At 42.3% G+C, this 19,030-nt stretch overlaps 1 protein-coding gene across 1 annotated transcript in view; it reads right to left on the bottom strand.

Annotated features, from left to right (window-relative positions):
* Positions 1-19,030, bottom strand: part of Rec114 (REC114 meiotic recombination protein) — a 95,831-nt gene that overhangs the window by 3,776 nt on the left and 73,025 nt on the right. Inside the window, exons 3-4 of the mRNA XM_003462199.2 lie at positions 6,408-6,491; positions 1,879-2,082 (exon numbers count right to left, since the gene is read on the bottom strand). Coding sequence (XP_003462247.1) covers positions 1,879-2,082; positions 6,408-6,491 — 288 coding nt within the window. The remainder of the gene's footprint in view (positions 1-1,878; positions 2,083-6,407; positions 6,492-19,030) is intronic.

The raw sequence follows: 19,030 nt of genomic DNA, 5'->3' as shown, positions 1-19,030 counted from the left end.
GCAGCATGGCACCAAGTCTTCAGGAAAACTCAGCTGTTCGAGGCCTGCTTCTATGTGCTGCACCTAGTGGAGTATACTCGGCAGCTTCAAACCCTCGATCTTGTGTCCCCCTGGGCCCTGGAGGTTCTGATTCTTGCCACTTACTTCTTTGAACTGGATGCTGACATACGTGGAAGTGAAGGCACATCTGAAAATGTGAGTGCTGGCATTAACAATAATGGATGATGTGACTGAGGTCACATCAGCTTAGCATTGTGCTCTGTGCTTTCTACACAGATTTCACTGAGCACCTCAGTGACTCTCAAAATCACACAGCAAGAAATTGAGCTAGGATTCAACCAGATCTGCTTGGGTTCCCAAGCCTGTTGTCTGTGCCCAGCATTATGCTGTCTCTTAACCACCACAAAAGCCCGAAATGGAGAACCAAGAAAAGCCATGAAAGTTTTCTAACCACTTACAGGGCGTTTCTGCCTAGACCCCTGGGACCAGCTGAAAAAAATGCTAAAATGTGTATTTTCAGAAGAAACACTACAGCAAGTCTCAAATTTGTCATCTCAAGACCCCTTTATAACCTTATAATTACAGTGGCCCTCAAAAACCTCAATCACCTTCATGTGTATTTGGTGTTGATATGAGAAATTAAAACAATATTTTTTTACACCTCAAAAATCATGTTGCTAACATTTTACAAAAAAAAAATCACTTTTCTAAAACAAAATGTCACGCTTTCTGTAACTCCTGAATATCTGGCTCACTCAGAGTTGTGGGATTCTTAAACCTGCTTCTACATTCAGCCTGCTCTTATAAGTCCATGAAGAAAACCTGCCTTTACATACATACAAAGATGGAAAGGGAGGAATATTTTAAAGCAGGCTTTTAAGATAATTGCAAGTGTTCCTGACATGACACCAAAACCCAGTAAGTGTAGCTGTTCCAAGGTTAGTTGCAACATAGAATATGAAACCATAGCAAGGAATCTGAAATATTGTGTTATATTAAAATCCATTGTCCTGGGCGGGGGTTTAGCTCCGCAGCATAAGTGCCTGTTTGGAAAACATGAGGTCATGAGTTTGACGCCTGGTACCAAAAAAACTCAATCCATTGGCCTATCTTGCACTTGAAAAAGCTTTATTCACAGTTTTGTAGCAGCATTTATCAGGCATCTGGGAAATATGGGCTCATTGAACTATATCTGTGTTCTGAATGTTGACACATTGCATCACGTCATTCATTTTTTTTTTTATAAAAAGTGAGTCAAGTCCATCAAGCAGCCTCAGAAGTGTTCAGGGTAAGGAAGGTACAAGACTCGTATGGTTCAAACTGCACTTGAAAAGCTTTCTGCCTTGTTATCCAGAAGTGAGAACTCAACGTCTTTCACTTCACAGAATTTGTTCAGACACCCATCTGAATGACCCTGATGGTGTGTCAACTGTGGCGCCCAGGGAGGAGGGACCATTTCAGCTCTGTAAGCACTATGTAGGCGCTGTCACTGAGAGCCAGTGTCTTGCAGGACACTGGGGCCTCTGCTCTGGGGATCTGTTTCTACTGCACATGACTAGTGAGAAATGACAACTGGTGGTGAAAACAGAAAATAAACTCCTGGGATTACAAATGCAATCTTGGCCTTATGGGTCCCAGAATGGGGTTCAGCGAGAGCTGGGTCACACTTTGAGAACAGTTCCAAGTGAACCCCTGCAGCTGGGTCTTCCTGTCTACTTTGTAGGATTATAAACAGCTATGGTGGGCACCAACCTTCAAATTGAACAAGCTACAGAATGTCAGTTTTCTAGAGCTACAAAGCCAGTGAACCTGACGATCCCCTTATGACTACAGCACATCTCACTGGGCTCTGCAGAGCCAGCGTGCTTGCCTACTCACCCCAGGCTGCAACGCGACACTCTGTGCATTTTCCTTCCCTTGGCAGTCAGCTGCCCACAGCAGGCCAGGACTTGGCCGGGTGATACTGTCTGGCACCTCGACGGTTACATAGTGGGCCAGGCTCTGCGCGCAGCTGCAGCAGTTCTCCAGGGCCTGCTCCTTGGACTCCCCGGCGAACTGTACACGGAACATGCGACTCTTGTTCTGTTGACAAATGAAAAGTCATCTGAGAGACCCTCATTGTACCCACTGATTTTTCTTTATTGTGGGGGCTTCTGGTGAGTGGCCCTCTTTGCTTGGAGGGGCAGAGGTGTGATTAACAGTGGTCACCCATGCTTCTTGTCATAGCTATAGAAAAGTTAATCATTGTTTTCTCATTTTGGAAACTACTCTTTATGCTGAAATTCATTTCAGTTGTAGTCAGAGGTTGCAAGACAATACAGGACACATAATTTATAGTGTTATTTATAATGGTCACCCTAGAAATCAAACAAATACAAAGAAAATGCATGAAGTCTGTCCACACACTAAACACATAGAAAATCCAACCGAAGGCCTGGACCCCATGGCAATAATTTGCATGAGTTCAGCTGAAAACCTAGAGCCCATGGCAGTGACTCATGCAAGTCTATTTCATGGATCTGCGCAGGGAAGGTCCCAAGATCACAGGTGGAAGCTAGAAAGTCTATGCCAGTGCGGTGAAGGATCTGTGCCAGCAGGTTGAGGGCCCTGCAGTGGAACTAAGAAGAAATGTTCAAAATAAGGACAGGGCTCCCCCGAGATAGCACAGCCATCTTCAGTGAAAGCAAGGTCCCAAGCTTGTCCAATGATGAGAACAGATGAGTTTGTACCAGGAAGCCAGTGTGACAAGCTTCTCTTGGAGATTGGACAGCACACATCTTTCTCCCTGGAGCCAGTAATTGATGCTCAAAGGATGGATCAGCGCACCCCCAAACTGAACAGCAATCATTCTCAGCAACAAGGTCCTGAGATGCTCCAATGGTAATAGCTACATTCATATCAGAGAAGCCAGCATGACAAGCTGCTCCAGAAGAGCCAACAGCTCCAAACAACCACACTCAGGAGAACCCACAATGCTAAATACTGCTTCTTCACGTGTCTCCTTTTGTTGGCAACTTCCCTCAGGTGGGCCATCTACACTACTAATTCAATTCAGTTTTTAATCTACCACAATTTCCGTCAAGAAATTAGCAGCAACAGAACTCTACTATCATGAAGAAGAGGAAAGTCATGATACTGCCGGGGAAGATCCAGGTTGTGTCTTGCTTAGCAACATAGATTTTAAAGCTTTGCTTAAATGGAAAATCTGAAGATAATACAACATAGTCCTGGCTCAATGAAATTTTTCTAACCTAAATAAAAAAACACACGGTAGATATCACATTGCTCGAGGCAGGAGCTTAAATAACGTCAGGATGAACAGGCAGCTGCTGAAAGCAGTGTATCGCATGTTAGGATCACCACACACCATCACAGGACAGTGGCCCACAGTGTGCTGTGTGAATCACTTCAGTACGGCAGAAGTGGGAAGGATGCAGTAAAAATTTCTTTAAAATTTGTCAACTGCATCAAAGTTGTTAGTAAGTTTGAAAACAGACCCAGACTGTTACCTTCGTAGTTTTCTCCTCTTCTAGTTTAATATTCTACTTAGTTCAGGCAAGTCAACATACATAAAAGCCAGCCTGAAGTACATGGTATATTTGTTCAGTTTTTTGTTTTGTTTTTAGACTGAAGATTCTTCTACGATTTCATTTGCAGAAATACCATCAGCCAATTTTTTTCTCTCATTATTGGTTCAGGTTTGTAGTACATAATACACTCACTTTAGGGAGCAGGTGCATGCACTTAACATGTCTTAATTCTTTTTATTCCCCTCCCTTCCTGTCTGCTTCTTCAGTTTCTTCTATAAATGCAGGTACTTAAATTAGCACAGTGAGTCTTTCACTTATTAAATGTATTAAGCACACTGCTAGCATGAAAATACTTATAACCACAATGAAAATCCTAGAGGTTCCTATAATCAAATAGTCCATGATTTTCCTGCTCATGATTTAAGCTGTTTAAATAAATGCATCAAGCAGAGTTACATGTTTGGGTTCTAGAAAATGAACGACAGGCTCAGAAGTGCCTGGTATCACATTCAGAAAAGCAGGTGCTCCTATCCAATACTGACAAAATATGTAGAGTAGTATTCTACTATGTACACATATGTATGCATATTTATTATGTACACTAGCAGAAAACATCCACTCATTTTTCCAGGTCATGCACATAATATGTAGGTGTATCTTTACACTAATGTTTTGCAGCCTAATGCTTGTTTAACAGTAAGTATATAAAGTAGAAGTAGACCTCATCACTCTGACAGCAGAAGAGTATTCTTTACTGACCCGGGCTCTGCTGACATGGAGGCCATTCTAGTCTCCTCCCATTACACGCTGCCTCACAGGCTGGCGCCCCTGCGCACACTGCTGGGGATCAGTATCCAAAAGAGGGCTTGCTGCAGCAGGGGCTGGATTATTCTCACAGGGAGGTACCCTTCCCCACACCTTGACCCAGTAGGTTCTCACACTTCCCACCCCCTGTGGTACTGGGGATCCAACTGATGATCTCAAGAATGTCAGGTAGGTTATTTATGCCGCTGAGTTAAATCTCCAGCATGGTTCTCAGTCTTTTCAGCAGATTTTTAAATTTTTTTATTTCTTGGATCACAAGTGAGGGTGAATATTTCCTATGCTGATGGTTTTCTTGAGTCATTCCCTTACCCATTTCTCTCCACAATGGACAATTCCAGTGTGTCCAACTCATGAAACGCTAGCCTTCGCTGAGGAAGGGAGGGACCAAGGAGAGAACTGTAACTCAGCATACAGTGATATTAGGGATCCTCTCTAGGACTGAGCTGCTACGCTGCCTGCTTGTTGGCAGCTGTTTCCAACTCCCCCTACTGTAGATGCTGTATGAAGACACCTACAGGAAGTAGCTTTGTATTAGCTACTTCTGTTTGGATTCTGTAATTAACTAAGCAGCCTTTTATGTAACAGCACATCAAAAATAGCTCCTTGTCATTATCTGAACAGCGGCACTTAGACCCCGAGTAGGTGTAATGAGCAAAGCTAAGATCCAAGACTAGTCATGTACAAGCCTAGAGGTGTCTGTGAGTGCATGGAACAATCCACAATCCATCTGGGTAACTCAAGTTTGTCTGGGGCATAGTTAAAAAATGACAGGGAAGTCTGATGGCATTGGTCCATGTTTGCTTCTATCCAGCTCTCAGAATTTGAGCTTATCTGAAGCCAGATCTACTACTTAAGTGCATGTACATCAGGAAAACTGGAGACAGTTTGCACTTCCTCCCGAGCCTCACCTCAACACACACCATGGAAAACCTGCCGCTGGGTTTGAAAATCTCCATGGTACACTGAAAATCTTGATTTGTTTTTATGACAAAGTCAGAAAGAGCTTCCTGCTATGAAATGTTCAATTTTCAAGTATACCAAGAGCCAGGAACTATCCCAGAGGATAGTTCTACCACCTAAGGAGGTGTGCTCAGAATCACTGTATCTTAGGTAGTGGTTCATGTTAAGTTGCACTTACCTTACCTCCCAATACCTTATCGCAAGTTATAACAAATTTTAGAAAATTCCATGGTACACGGACTCCTTAAGGAAACAAGTGCTTGTCTTTCCACTCCCTACACACACGCACACACACACACACACACACGCACGCACGCACGCACGCACGCACGCACAGGAAAAGCAAGGCTTTACTTCCTGGGAGGAGAAGCCACAGTGCTCACACCAGTGTGAACTGTATTCACCTGTGGGGCACCTGAGCCACAGCTCTGCAGCCCATGGCACCATGCAGAGAAGGGCCAGGGTGTTATCAGAGGCCCCACAAACCCAAGGCATTATGGGTTCAGAGACCTCCCTAAACTCTGGGTGCACCTCAGGTGCTTACCTGCACCAGATTCTCTTCAAGACTTCTTTCAGTTCTTAAGATCTGTGAGCCCATTAGACATCAGTGCCTTTCACCTACACTTCAATATTACTTACTCAGTAAATGCTAACGGATTGATTTTTATGATTATTTCTGGAAGAAAGTAATTCAGGTGATTAGTCTGCATGTTGATGAAGATCATTCTTTATGGTTAATACAGCTAGAAAGCAAATAAAAAGTTTTTAAACATTAAACAGGGAAGTGAAAAGACATGTTTGGAAAAGCATTCAAAATAACACCTCTATATTAGCTCAAATGGACCGTGCTGTGCTCCACCTGCTTCCTACCCGTATCAGAGACCAAGAAGCAGTCAGCAGCTGTGCTGGCTAGCAGGCCGCCCCTCTCCAGCCCTTGTCTTCTACCTTGTCATGATGTGGACCTTCCTTCACGGTGTCTGGTGTCCTGAGAAGCTCTTGTCCCCCCCGCCACACACACACACATACACACACGAGATGAGAAGTGTGATGCTAATGTAAAAATGGTTGGCTGCATGGTCAATCTGGTCTTGCCTTTATTGTTGTTCCAAACAACAGACAGTCCACGCGTCTTACAATCTTCAACCAGTTCTTGCTACCGATGAGTGAAAACCCTTCCTGAAATAAAACAATTAGGCAAAATTAGCAACAGAAGCCAAAAAGGCCAAGAATACCTATGGTACAGCTGCTTCCTATGGCAGGCTGGGTACCTGTTCACTCTAACTTCCCCACAGAGGAGAGGACCTACTGTGGGTGGTCACCTTCACACTCATGTCCTGTAGCCAGGGTGCTTCTGCATAAGGAACACCAAGGCTTTCCTTCACTTAATCTTTCACATTGTAACAAAGGAGATACCCCAGACAGTCAATGTCTATAATCATATCCGCTGAAAATGCATTACTATGCCTCCAGAATCCACTAGAATACAACTTTCTATTGCCAAGAAGCAAGACTATCAAACTGTCCTTTTTTTTTTTTAATTTTAAGGAGAAAAAAGAAAAAAAAACAAAAAGGGTACAAGTTATACAGAACTTCAGAAAAAATAAACAGTAGGAAATCACTAGTTAATTACATATTGTCATCTTAGAAATAGTTGAAGTTACAAAATTAAAGCATATAGAGGGGACTTTCAAACAGTGAGACTGCAAACAGTTTTGTTCAATGATCCAACAAAACTCAGTAATATGGTTATCTATCTTATACACTTAAATATATATGCAGTTATATCTTTTAGAGAACTTTCTTTTCCTTTCTTTTGTACAATGACAATTACACATTTTGGGTTTTATTACTCCCACATTTTTATTACTTTTTTTTTTTTTTGAAGAAAGTAAAACCAAATGTGACATACCAGGACACAGTCAGTCAAATCAAAAGGATGGACATAATACATAATGTAAAAACAAAATATAGGTGATCAACAATGGTTACCATAATTCCTCTTGTTATCTTAAAAAGAATTGCCTATATCATCAGTCATAATAAAATTGAACCAAACAGTAAAGAATAAGACCAATAAAACCAAAACATTGGAGACATTAGAGGACTTCAAAAGAAAATAATAGTCAACCAGAATGGGCGTCACAATGAATCTTATTGTCTTCATAGTTGTTGCCTATACTTTCAAACTTGGTACTATCTAGCATAACAGAATAGAGGAAAATCAGTCAAAACAAGATGGTAAGAGCAATACAGAGTTTCAAATCAAGTTAATAGGAAATCAAAGTGGGTTACTATAATATATCCTGCTATTTTTTATTTGTTTTTCCCTTAATTAAAAGGATAAAAATGAAAAAGTAGATAATAAAAAGGAGATTGAGATAAAAAAAAAAAAGAGGGCATAACAACAAAACAGTGCAGGTCAAAACATAGCCATTTAAGCAAAATAGTGTTTCACCACAAGATAATCTCAACATAATAGTAGTTACCATAGTGTCTCTTCCCTTAAAATCTTTGGGTATAACTTCATATACTGTAGCATCAAACGTATCAAGACAATGTAAAACCATTCAAGCAAATGACAGTATTACTGGGTATTTAGAATCAACTAACAGAAAATGAACAATGGTTTTTATATAATCTTGTCTATAAAAGTTTTTGTTTATATTATCACATATAATAAAATCCAGTAAGATACAACACGTTAAAACCGATGGAGACAGAAGAACAAAAGCTTGATGGGACTTCAAAACAAGAGGACATTAAATCAGCACTACCTATTATGTCTTGTTTTCTCCAAAATGACTGATCCTACCATCCAACCTTCTCTGCCTCATTTCTGTTGAGCTCTTTTTCTGTCATTAATTGTCAGTTTGTCCTCCTCATTTCACTTTCAGCTCCATTCATTGTGGTCTCTCTGCCACTGTTTCTGGAGTCTTGGTATTTTTCATTTTTAGAATATCCTGCAATAATCTCTGTAGCGTTGAACTGTTGGTTGCAAATTCCCCTAGTTCCTCTTTATCCTGGAAGCACCTTGTTTTTCCATCAATTTCCAGGGATAGTTGTGCAGGATATATCAATCTTGGCTGGAGGTTATTATCTTTCAAAGCTTCAATTATTTCCCCCCATGCTCTTCGTGATTCGATGGTTTGTGCCAAGAAGTCTGCTGTAATTCTGATGGGTATTCCCTTGTGAGTGATCTGTTTCTTATCTCTGACGGCTTTTAATATTCTGTTCTTATATTGTATTTCTGGAATTTTGATTATTATATGCCTGGGTGTAGCTCTGTTAGGGTTGTAGGTGGCTGGGGTCCTGTATGCCTCATACCTCTGAGTATCTTTACCTTTTTCTAAATTAAGGAAATTCTCCTGGATTATTTCTGTGAATAGCTTTTGTTTGAGCTATAGTTCATTTGTTCATTTAGTTCAATAGTTAATTTGTTTGAGTCCCTACTTCTTCTTTTATGTTCTTAATTCTTAAGTTATAGATCCTCTTATCATCTTCTATTCTTTGTATTATTGCTGTTTTCTTGATATTTTTAAGAAGTTTTTCATTTCATGCTCCCACCTTACAAATATGTCCTCCAGTTCTGATAATCTATCCTTAGTTTCTTTCAAGCTGTTATGCCAGCTTTCAATAGAGTTTTTAGTTTCCTGGTAATCTCTGTGAACCTGCTTCACGTATTCTATGTTTTCTCTATTTTCTCCATCAAACAATTCTCCTTTTTTTTTTTTCTGTTCTTCCATTCCACCATCTGTTTTTTCTTGGGTGGTGCTTAGCATTTCTCTAACTTCTACTTATTTCTTGCTTTATTTCATTAAATACTTCATTTTTTGAACTCGTCTATGAGGCTCCGGAGATACCACTTTATGTCTATAGGTACCGTGTCTGATACTGCATGTTTTCTGTCTTCATTCTCTTGCATTTACTTTTCCTGGATCAATGTTCTCAGGATTGGGGACTGAGGACCCTTTCTTGTTGCTCCCTTTTCCCATACTTTTTGTTCCTTCCATACAAGCGTATGTAAGAGGCCCAGTTTTTTTTTTTTTTTTTCTTTGTCTGTTACAGTTTGTTTGAATCTGCTGGCTAGGTGTTCCCACCCACTACAGTGTACTAGGGAGACACAACCTGGGCAGCCTCTGCTGGGCCCGCCCCTCCAGGTCAACCTACTGAATGCTTCAATGCTAGGGTGCACCACCAGGCACAGGGACCTGATTTGGGCTAGCCTACTGGATCTTAGTCCGCGGTGTCACCAGGCCAGGCACTCCCCACCCGCTTGAGAGGGGAATATGCGACTAAAGTCACTGCAGAGCCCTATTCTGGCTAGTCTGCTCGTTCCCAGAATGTCCTCTGTTGGAGCCTCCTAGTCTATGAAAGGGTCCCCATTTCTCTCACTCACCGCAGGTCGATGCAGGGCTCCCTGCCAGTCCTGCTCTCAACACCGTTTGGTTTGCCAATTCCAGCTCTCAGAGCTTTCGCGTGTCTCTCTCCCTGCCGTGTGGATTGGGATGCAGTATCGGCAGCAGGAAATTCAAATCGTGGCTTCCAATGGTGCGGGATCCAGCTTTAGTGCTGAGATTTTATCTGTTCCTGTTATAGCATCAGGATTGCATTTTCCAGTTGGTTTCTCTCAGCTTAGTTTGTTCCTGGGTCAGCAGGGTACATCTCCCCTCACGCAGGACTCCTCACACGGCACCGCTCCTGGACTCTAAACTGGTAATCTCAGAGAGCCTCCATGGCTGCTGTTATTTATACGCCATGTTCTCCTGGATGTCCTATCAAACTCTCTTAAGCTTTTTGTGAGTGCATCCCTATACAGTGAATCTTATTTTAAGATTCTTATGAATGGGAAATTTGAAACCATTTGTTTCTGGATACTAAATGTTCGGTTCTTTATTTCCATGTGAAAAAACAAACCAGGCAGAGAGGGCAGTAGAGGGCACACAAGTCTCAAGAAGAACAGCAGCTGGCCTCAGTGTGGAACTGTGGACATTAATAACCTACACCAAAGAGACCACCCGATGTGTACAGCAGCTCTTAGACTCAGCCACGTCTGTGCATGTCCTCTTGAAGCAGCCAAAGCTGGACTAGGTCTACATCCAGTAAAACTAAGCCAGAGGCCCCACTAAGGCAGTGCTAACCTTTCTGTCCTAAGGGGACTGGGGCACTGAGAAATGCCTTCCCCAAATCCCTCCTGCTGCATCTGAATGTGAACAGCTATGACTTCACCAGTTTCTCCTTCCTGGGAACACAATGTGGGTCCATGCTTCAACATTTCATTTTGAGAATCAATCCGAAGATGCGAATCCTAAGAACTGTATTACCAATAGTAAGTTTTTCTTTTTTTCATTAAAAAATAAGTTAGGCAAAGCATTTGTTATGTCTTAAAACTCTTAACATGGAATGTGTTAAGTCCTCAAACAGAATTGTGGTGTTCAGAGAAAGGGTCCTCACACACACTGCTAGTAGAGTACAAAAGACACACTGCTATGGAGAGTACCTGGGTCATATCACAATTACAAACTCACTGACCTTGTAACCTAAGTGCTGGGGATTCAGCTTATGGATCAGCCTGCAAAGTGATGCAGGGACAAAGTTAAGCCCTTATGGGTTGTTTTTGGTTTTTTTTGTACTGGGGATCAAACTCATACTTGCCAGGCAGATGGCTTGTGCCACTGAGCTAAATCCCCAGCATGCATCTGTGTGTGGGTTTTTTTTTTTTTTTTTTGTCTTTTTCGTTTTTATTGGTACCAGGGATCAAACTCACGACTGCCTGCTTGCAAGGCAGGCGCTTATGCTGCTGAGCTAAATCCCCAGCCCCGCATCTGTGTGTTTTTAAAGGACTGGGATCAAGTCAAATATGAGAGAGGGCTAATGAATATTACGGTGCAATATTACACAGCTGCAAAAACCGGTCTTTGAAATCTAGTGTGCACTTTACATAGACATTATATAGACACCTACATTTTATACTTCTTCCATTTTAAAATCTAAGTTAAAATTTAGTTTTAAAGTGCCTTTTTTTTTTTTTTTTTTTTTTTTTTTTGGTACCGGGGATCAACCTCATGACCCTGTGCTTACCAGGCAGGTGCTTGTGCTGCTGAGCTAGATCCCCCGTTAAAATGCCATTTCTTAGTTGCATCGGCCACATTGCAAGCTGTCAGTAGCCATCTATGTATGGCTCACAGGGGCTGTGGGCAATACAGCTACATAAACTGATCTTCAGGGCATACAGTGAAGCAAAAAAGGAAGCTTCAAAGCAGTGATTGCAACTGGAGGAAAGGAGGCACATAGACATAGTCCCCCTTGCTTACATATGCAGGAAGAAACTGGAAGGGACAGGGACCAATCCAAACAGGCCCATGAGGAGTGGAGATGCGCAGGGCTGGGAGTTGAGTCCCACCATGGCCTTTGTGTTGCTCTGATTTTCACACCCTGTAAGTGTCCTGTATACATGCAGAAGGTCACTTATGCAAATGTGGCATGACCCTAAGGACAAGGTGGAGCAAGACCCAAACTATGAGTTTATGGAAACCTGCACGTCCTTCACCGAGGTAATCTCAGACTATTAACTAATGTAGTTTGTAAAAAAAGAACAACACTCAGTGCTTGACCAGGCCACATTAGCTGCAATATCCTGTCCAGGCTGGGTCAATGGGACATCTCTTGCTGTTCCACCTCCTGGAATGCCACAGGCACCGTGGCCTTCACAAGTGGCAGTGCACACCAACAGTCACAACACTGTCATCTTGGCACCATGCTTGATGCCTCCTCTCTTCCCGTAACACCAGAATTCTCCATTCTCCCCATTCTCACTTTGACTGCCTGCAGCAAGCTGCCTTTATTTCTCCCCAGTACCACTGCAAAATGCTGTATCAGTGGTGAACCTATGGCATGCATGCCATGGGGGCTGTCTGTTGTCACTGAATGCTCCAAAAGGTTCACCATCCGTGCCCTTCCTGGTCCCCTTCCTCCAGGCCAAACTCCTCATACAGTTTATCCACATTGCCAGAGCAGTCACCAAAGACAGGGTCCTGTAGGAGTGATTTCCTTGCAGGAGAAAGCTCAGGTCCTATGTGCACAGAAATCTCCACACCTGGCACCATCTTCTGCAGATTTCCTTCAGCTGTGGTACAAACCCTCCATTAGACCGGGAGACTGAGCTATGGTGCTGTGCTCCTCACACCTCGCTTCCGGCCTGCAGCTTGTTTCTGCAACCACCTGCCTTTGCCAGCGCCCATTGTTACCTCGGCTCCACCAGGCTGTGCTACCTTACATGCATGACCCCGTTGTGACCAGTTACTTTCCTTCCTCTCTCCTGAGGAAACAAGGGCAAGCTGCCTTGCAAGATGCACGGTCCTCCCTCACTTCTCCAGTAGCTGTCAACACATTCAGTCACTGCTCTGACCTTGACCTTGGGCATGCTAGGAATGAGCTGCTTAGTGGCTCTTCTTTCCTCCACCAGAGCAGCCTCCCCTAGAGCTTCCTGTTTCTCTCCTGCTCTTCTCCCTGTCTTGCCTGACTCACTTGTTTATATGTTTCATTTCACCCCAGTCTCACTGGCTCCCATTACACTTCCTCTTAACCCTCCATTGTGTTCTCCTCCCACCTGGCTGCCTGTGTCTTTGTGTTACAGTATCTGTTGAATGTCTACTTTTTTGCACTAGACTGCAGGCCTCATGAGAGCAAGGGCCTACTGCTGAACATACCACATCACTGACAATGAGCAGCAAGCTTCACTGTGCAAGGGATGAGTCAGCAGTGTCAAGCCAGCGTCACTCTCAGGAGCTGCGCTGTCTACCTGTCCAATGACACATAGCATCTGGTATCGGTTCCCACTAACCTTATTCAAGATTCACAAAGAACCCTCAGCCCTGCACTGCAGGGCTACCTCGCCACTCGGGAATTGCCAGGTTCAAATGAGGGACCCTCTAAATGACAAAGCTTCCTGTCTGTGGGAATCCCCCTCTCCAAGTCTCTTCGGACTCATCCATCAGGCGCCCAGGCTGGCTCATGGAGCACTCCTGGGTGCAGCCTGACCCACCTGTCTCAGCCAGGTGACCTGATGTGGCTCACACTGACGCTACAGCTCACTCCAACCGCTGCTCCTGATCGGCCACAGTGTACATAGGACAGTGACAATGAATCTGCCCTGGGGTAGCAATGTGCCTGAGTTACCCAGGGAGCTGATTTGTGATATGGCTCCTACCGAGTCAGAATCACTGTCATACAAACCACCATTCAGGGGTGGGAATCTGTCATAGCCCTGGGAACTACTGAGGCAGGAAACTCACTGCGAACTGAGAATATGGGGTAAGAAGGCAGAGAGCAGCACACTAGGAAATGCCATCTTTGCCACCAGACCAAAGAACAAGAGCCAACATCAGGACACAGTGTGCAGAGAAGGCAGTGCAGGTGGAGGAGAAGCGGGCACAGGATTCAGCACCTGCCTCGCACTCTTTCCTCACCTGCACCCTGCCTGTCTGTAGTCCGAGGAGCACCCATCTTCAATGTAGGGCTCCTTCCTGCTGCCCAGCTCTGGCAATGTCCCCACACAGCAGCAGCCAGGATGCCACGTGATTTCAAGGTGGGGCACTGCATTCACACAGTCAAGCTTTGGCTTTCGTCATTACACACTGTGACATTCACTTCTAGGTTCCCGTCCCTGTTCTCCTGAGCCGCTGTCATTACACATTAATTAGTTGCCAGGAATAAGAAAGAAACTGTCAAGAAAGAAAAGGACAGAGGTCAAAGGGGTGCAGAGATCAGATGCACAGAACTGGAATCCAAGCACAGGGAGAAGCTTCCCCCGCCCCCTGCCCTCAGCCTCCGGGCTGTTCCTCTGCTGAGGACCTGTTGCCCAGCCGTCCCTCCAGAGGTACAGGTGCTTCTCAGTCTGTCCAGCAGCGTGCCAGTGGGGAGGTCACTGGTACTCAGCAATGCTTATTAGCATTAAAACCATCCTGGGGAGGAATTCATAAATGCCTTGAAGAAACAACATTTTACTTTTACGGAAATGACAGTTAAGGAAGTGTTCACACCTGCTACAAATACCCAGATTCAGAGGAAAGTGACATTGGAGACTAGGGTTATAAAAATAACTCGATGACTAACCGCTTGACAAGCCCTGGTCCCCAAGCCCAGAGACCCAAAGGGCTTCCTAATGAAGGTGAGACGGTGGTTCTGTGCCAAGTGATTTATTTAAAACAGACCCTGGCTTAAGCTTCAGGGCTGGTTTCTGACTCACTTTCTGGAGCCCAGGATTTGTGAGGTTCACAGCACACTGAAAATGGGAGGGGTGGGGAGATCCACAATAAAGGAGTTGCTGCAGAATAGGAAGATGACAATGTGAAGAGGGAAGAAAGTAAAAAGGATCTAGATTTTAAAATTAAGTTTTAAATACTCATAACCAATTGCTATTCATTGAGCGTTAATAAAAGGGAATTAAGGTAGATAATTTACAGTTGGTTTGATAATTAGATTTGGTCTCATTTGGATGTGGATATTTCTGTTGCTTTCAAAAATATGCAGTGTTGAGGTTGCAGAAAGAATGGTTTCACTGCAAATGACCCCTTCTTCACTTGGCAGGAAGATAAGTAACACGTCTCCAAACCACACAACTCAACCAAGAGGCCAAGCGGTCATTCATTTTGGAGTTACACTTTTCCTGTGTACCAGGGGTGTAAACTTGCTTGTTTCATGCTGAACCACACAGGCTTAGGGAGGAGATAATAAAAATAGATAACATCATCAAAATAAGGACTGCGATGCGAAAGCTGATTACATGACTCGGACTCCTTCCTGTCACACATTCAAGAGTAGAGAGACCAGGTCACAAATACCTGCCCCGGGAACTGCCTCGCAAGCCAACCCTGTGAGCCTCCCTGCTGTGACACTCAGATTCATTGCACTGCGACAGCCCCCGCCAACTGGATGCACAGTTCTTATGCATGCATGTGTACTTTTTTTGAATTAAGTTTTTCGTACAATTTACATATGCATAATGATCACTTTCATCCTACAGAATTTGTTATCTGTACATCCACCATGCCCAGCTATAATATATCTTGATTCCCCTTTCCCACATTCCTCTCTCCCTATTTATAAAGCTTTGTTTTCATTTGATCTTTTTTTTGTTTTTTTTTTTTCTCTTCCTTTCCCCATCCCCCTCCCTAGTTCACCTTTCCTTTGAACAATTTCTTATTTCACAATATCTATTACACATTTTGGTTATTTACACTTTGAGTTCCTCACATCAGAGAGTCAATGCAATATTTATACATGTGTGTCTAATTTATTTTTCCACTTAGAAGTTATTTTTCCACTTAGCTATAAATGTCTCAAGTTTATCCTTCTTTTTAGCTGAATAGTACTCCACTGTATAAAATAACCACATATTTTTATCTATTCATCAGTTGATGGACAGTTGGGACATATCTAAGATTAAGCTATTATAAACCATGTTGCTGTAAATATAGGTGCACATACATCATTATGGTATGAACCTTTTAATTCTTTTAGGAAGATATGAAGAAGAATAGATGGGTCACATGGGAGCTCTAGGCTTATTATTTTGAGGAATTTCTACACTAATTTCCATAGTGGTTGCACCAGTCTATACTCCCACCAGCAGTGGAGAAGGGTTCCTTTTTCCCCACAGCCGCTTCAGCATTTGTTACTAGCTGGTTCTTGGTAATAGCCATTTTTTCTGGAGATCGAGTCTCAGTGTTGTTTTAATTTGCATCTCTTGAATGACCAGCAATGAACATTTTTCATACATTTATTGTTTCTACTTCCTTTATCTGAGAATCCATCACAATGCCCACTTTTGGATTGAGTCTTTAAATTTGGGGGGTCTGATTTTACAATTGGCTAAAATTTTTTCCATTCTACAGGTTGTCTTTTCACTGTTGATGATTTCTTTTGCCATGCAAAAGCTTTTTAATGAGATCCCAGTTGTTGAGTCTTTATAGGATTTCCTCTGCAATCAGGGTTTTGTTCATGAAGTGTTTGCCTGCATTTATGTCTTTAAGAGTTTTACCTGGTCTCTATTCCATCAGATTATTTCTGTTTTTAATATTTAGGTCTTTGATTCATTTTGATTTTAGTTTAGTGCATCCGAAAGACACGGATGTAATGTTAGTCTTTGGTATGTGGAAAGCCAGTTTTTCAAGCACCATTTAGACATGGGAATAGATGGTTTTTATCTCAATCTGATAAAAGTCATCTATGACAAACCAACAGTTAACATTATAATAAGTGTTGAAAAACAGAAACGTTTCTCAAATCAGGAACAACACAAGGATGTCCTCTATCACCACTCCTATTTGATACAATTCTGAAACATTAGGCAGAGCAATTAAGTAAAAGAAAAAAAGAAAAGGAGTAAAGATAAGAAAGGAAGAATTTAAATTATCATTATTTGAAGATGACATGCTACTCTGTGGAGAAGATCCCCCGAACTCCTCCAAAAAACTTCCAGATTTAATAACCAGATCCAGTAGCATAGCTGGACACACAGTCAACACTCAAAAATCAATAGCCTTCCTGTACACAAGTAACTGTCACTGAGATAGAAATTAGGGAAACCATGCTGGGGATTTAGATCAACAGTGTAAGCGCCTGCCTGGCGAGTGTGAAGTCATGAGTTCAATCACCGTACCAAAAAAAAAAAAAAAATAGGGAAACCATACCAACCTTACCATTCACAATAGCACTGAAAAAAATCGTTCTAACAAAGGAGTAAAAAATCTCCCACACTGAAAACTATAGTACTCTGAAAAAGGAGATCAAAGAGGATATCAAAAAATGGAAAGACCCTTTGCTCTTGGCTAGTAGGAAGAACACACAGTGAAGATTTTGGCCGTATTTCCAAAATTGATATTGAATTGAATGCAATCAATTGAATGCAATCCCAATTAAGATACCCTTAGCATATCTCACAGAACTAGAGGACACATTCCTAAAAGTCATTTGAAACCAAAAAGCAAGGGACTGGGGGATTTAGCTCACTGGTATAAGCTCCTGGCTGGCAAGCACAAGGTCGTGAGTTTGATCCCCTGTACAAAAAAAAAAAAAAAAAAAAAGAGAGAGAGAGAAAGAAAGAAAGAAAGAAACCAAAAGCAAAAACAATTCTGGGGAACAAAGGCGAGGCAGGGGGCATCACAATCCCTGACTTGAAATTATACTGCAGAGCTATTGTGATAAAAACAGCATGGTACTGGCAAAAAAAAAAAAAAAAAAAAATCCAGACCTTGGGATCAATGGAACAGATTACAAGATCCAGAAACAACCCCAAACAGGGTTAGCCACTTGATCTTTAACAAAGAGGCAAACACATTCACTGGAAAAAAGGCAGCCTCTTTAATAAATGATGCTTTAAAACCAATCAACTTGTTTTTTCCTTCCCAATAAAACCCCAACTTATTCCTGTTTTCACATGCATCAGAGGCCACTCTGGTCTGTTTGTACATCCTGACTAAAGCATCAGACCTTGTTTATTCCCAAATGAAACCTTCTGCTTGGAGATCTGTCTCTAAACTTTTATTTAACAAGTATATTTTACAGTGTTTAACATCCAGACATCAAGATATGCCACTCAAAGGTGCAACTTGTTCCAAAAATGTTTACTAAGGATCGGTTATGAATCAGATTATGTGAACAACATGAGCAGCCAAAGTCAGAGTCCCTGCCTCCAAGAGCTCTTAATTGGGAATCATGCAGAAGCCACCTAAGAATGGTTGATGTGTAAGTTCCACATTGCTACAGAAAATAGACAATAGATTATAAGGCCCAGAGGGAATTGCCTCCAAACTGATTTTTTTTTTTGTCTTTTTCATTTTTATCGGTACCGGGGATTAAACTCATGACCACCTGCTTGCAAGGCAGGTGCTTATGCCGCTGAGCTAAATCCCCAGCCCCAAAAAGTAGTCTTTTTTTTTTTTGTCTTTTTCCTTTTTATTGGTACGGGGATTGAACTCACGACTGCCTACTGGCAAGGCAGGTGCTTATGCCGCTGAACTAAATCCCCAGCCCCCTTCAAACTGATTTTTTAAAAAAGCTTTTTTCAAACTTATTTACGTTTAGCTCCATGATATGATTTTCCAAGTTTATATAAGCAGAGATGACCTACCACACACCACCTTCCATCTGTCCAAATGCAGCTATCTGACCCGTGCACCCTACACCCAATACTCCTCTCTCCAGTCACTCCAAAGCAGACAGGCACATTTGTGAGATTTCAGAATACATCCCTTAAAAACTAAGAACTTTTTTTGTTTGTTTTTTGAGATATGGTCTTGCTCTTGGTTGGTTGGTTTTGAACTCACTGTGCAGACCAGGCTGGCCTCAAACTCATGGCGATCCTCTTGCCTCAGCCTCCTGATTGCTGAAATTACACATGTGCACCACCATGCCCTCCTAAGAACTTCTTAAAAAATAACCACAAAACAATTATCCCAGCTTTAAAAATGAACTATTCCTTGGTATTCTCAAGTACTTCTGTAGCTGCTGACATTTCTCTGATTATCTTTTTTCTAGACTGTTTCATTTTTTGACTAGGAATAAATAAATTCATATGCTGTGACTCTTGGCTGATACATCTCTTAAATGATGTTTCTACCTTTTACCTCTATTCTTTCCTTGCAATTTTCGGTTGCAGAAATTGAGCCTCTACAAATCTCTTTCTAGAAAGGGCCAGTTGAGTAGGTACTTTGGGC

Source organism: Cavia porcellus, unplaced genomic scaffold (genome assembly GCF_034190915.1).
Source record: "Cavia porcellus strain 051 isolate PalLab524CR breed Dunkin Hartley unplaced genomic scaffold, mCavPor4.1 scaffold_38, whole genome shotgun sequence".
Classification (NCBI taxonomy): domain Eukaryota; kingdom Metazoa; phylum Chordata; class Mammalia; order Rodentia; family Caviidae; genus Cavia; species Cavia porcellus.
This window is presented reverse-complemented; position numbering and strand designations above follow the sequence as displayed.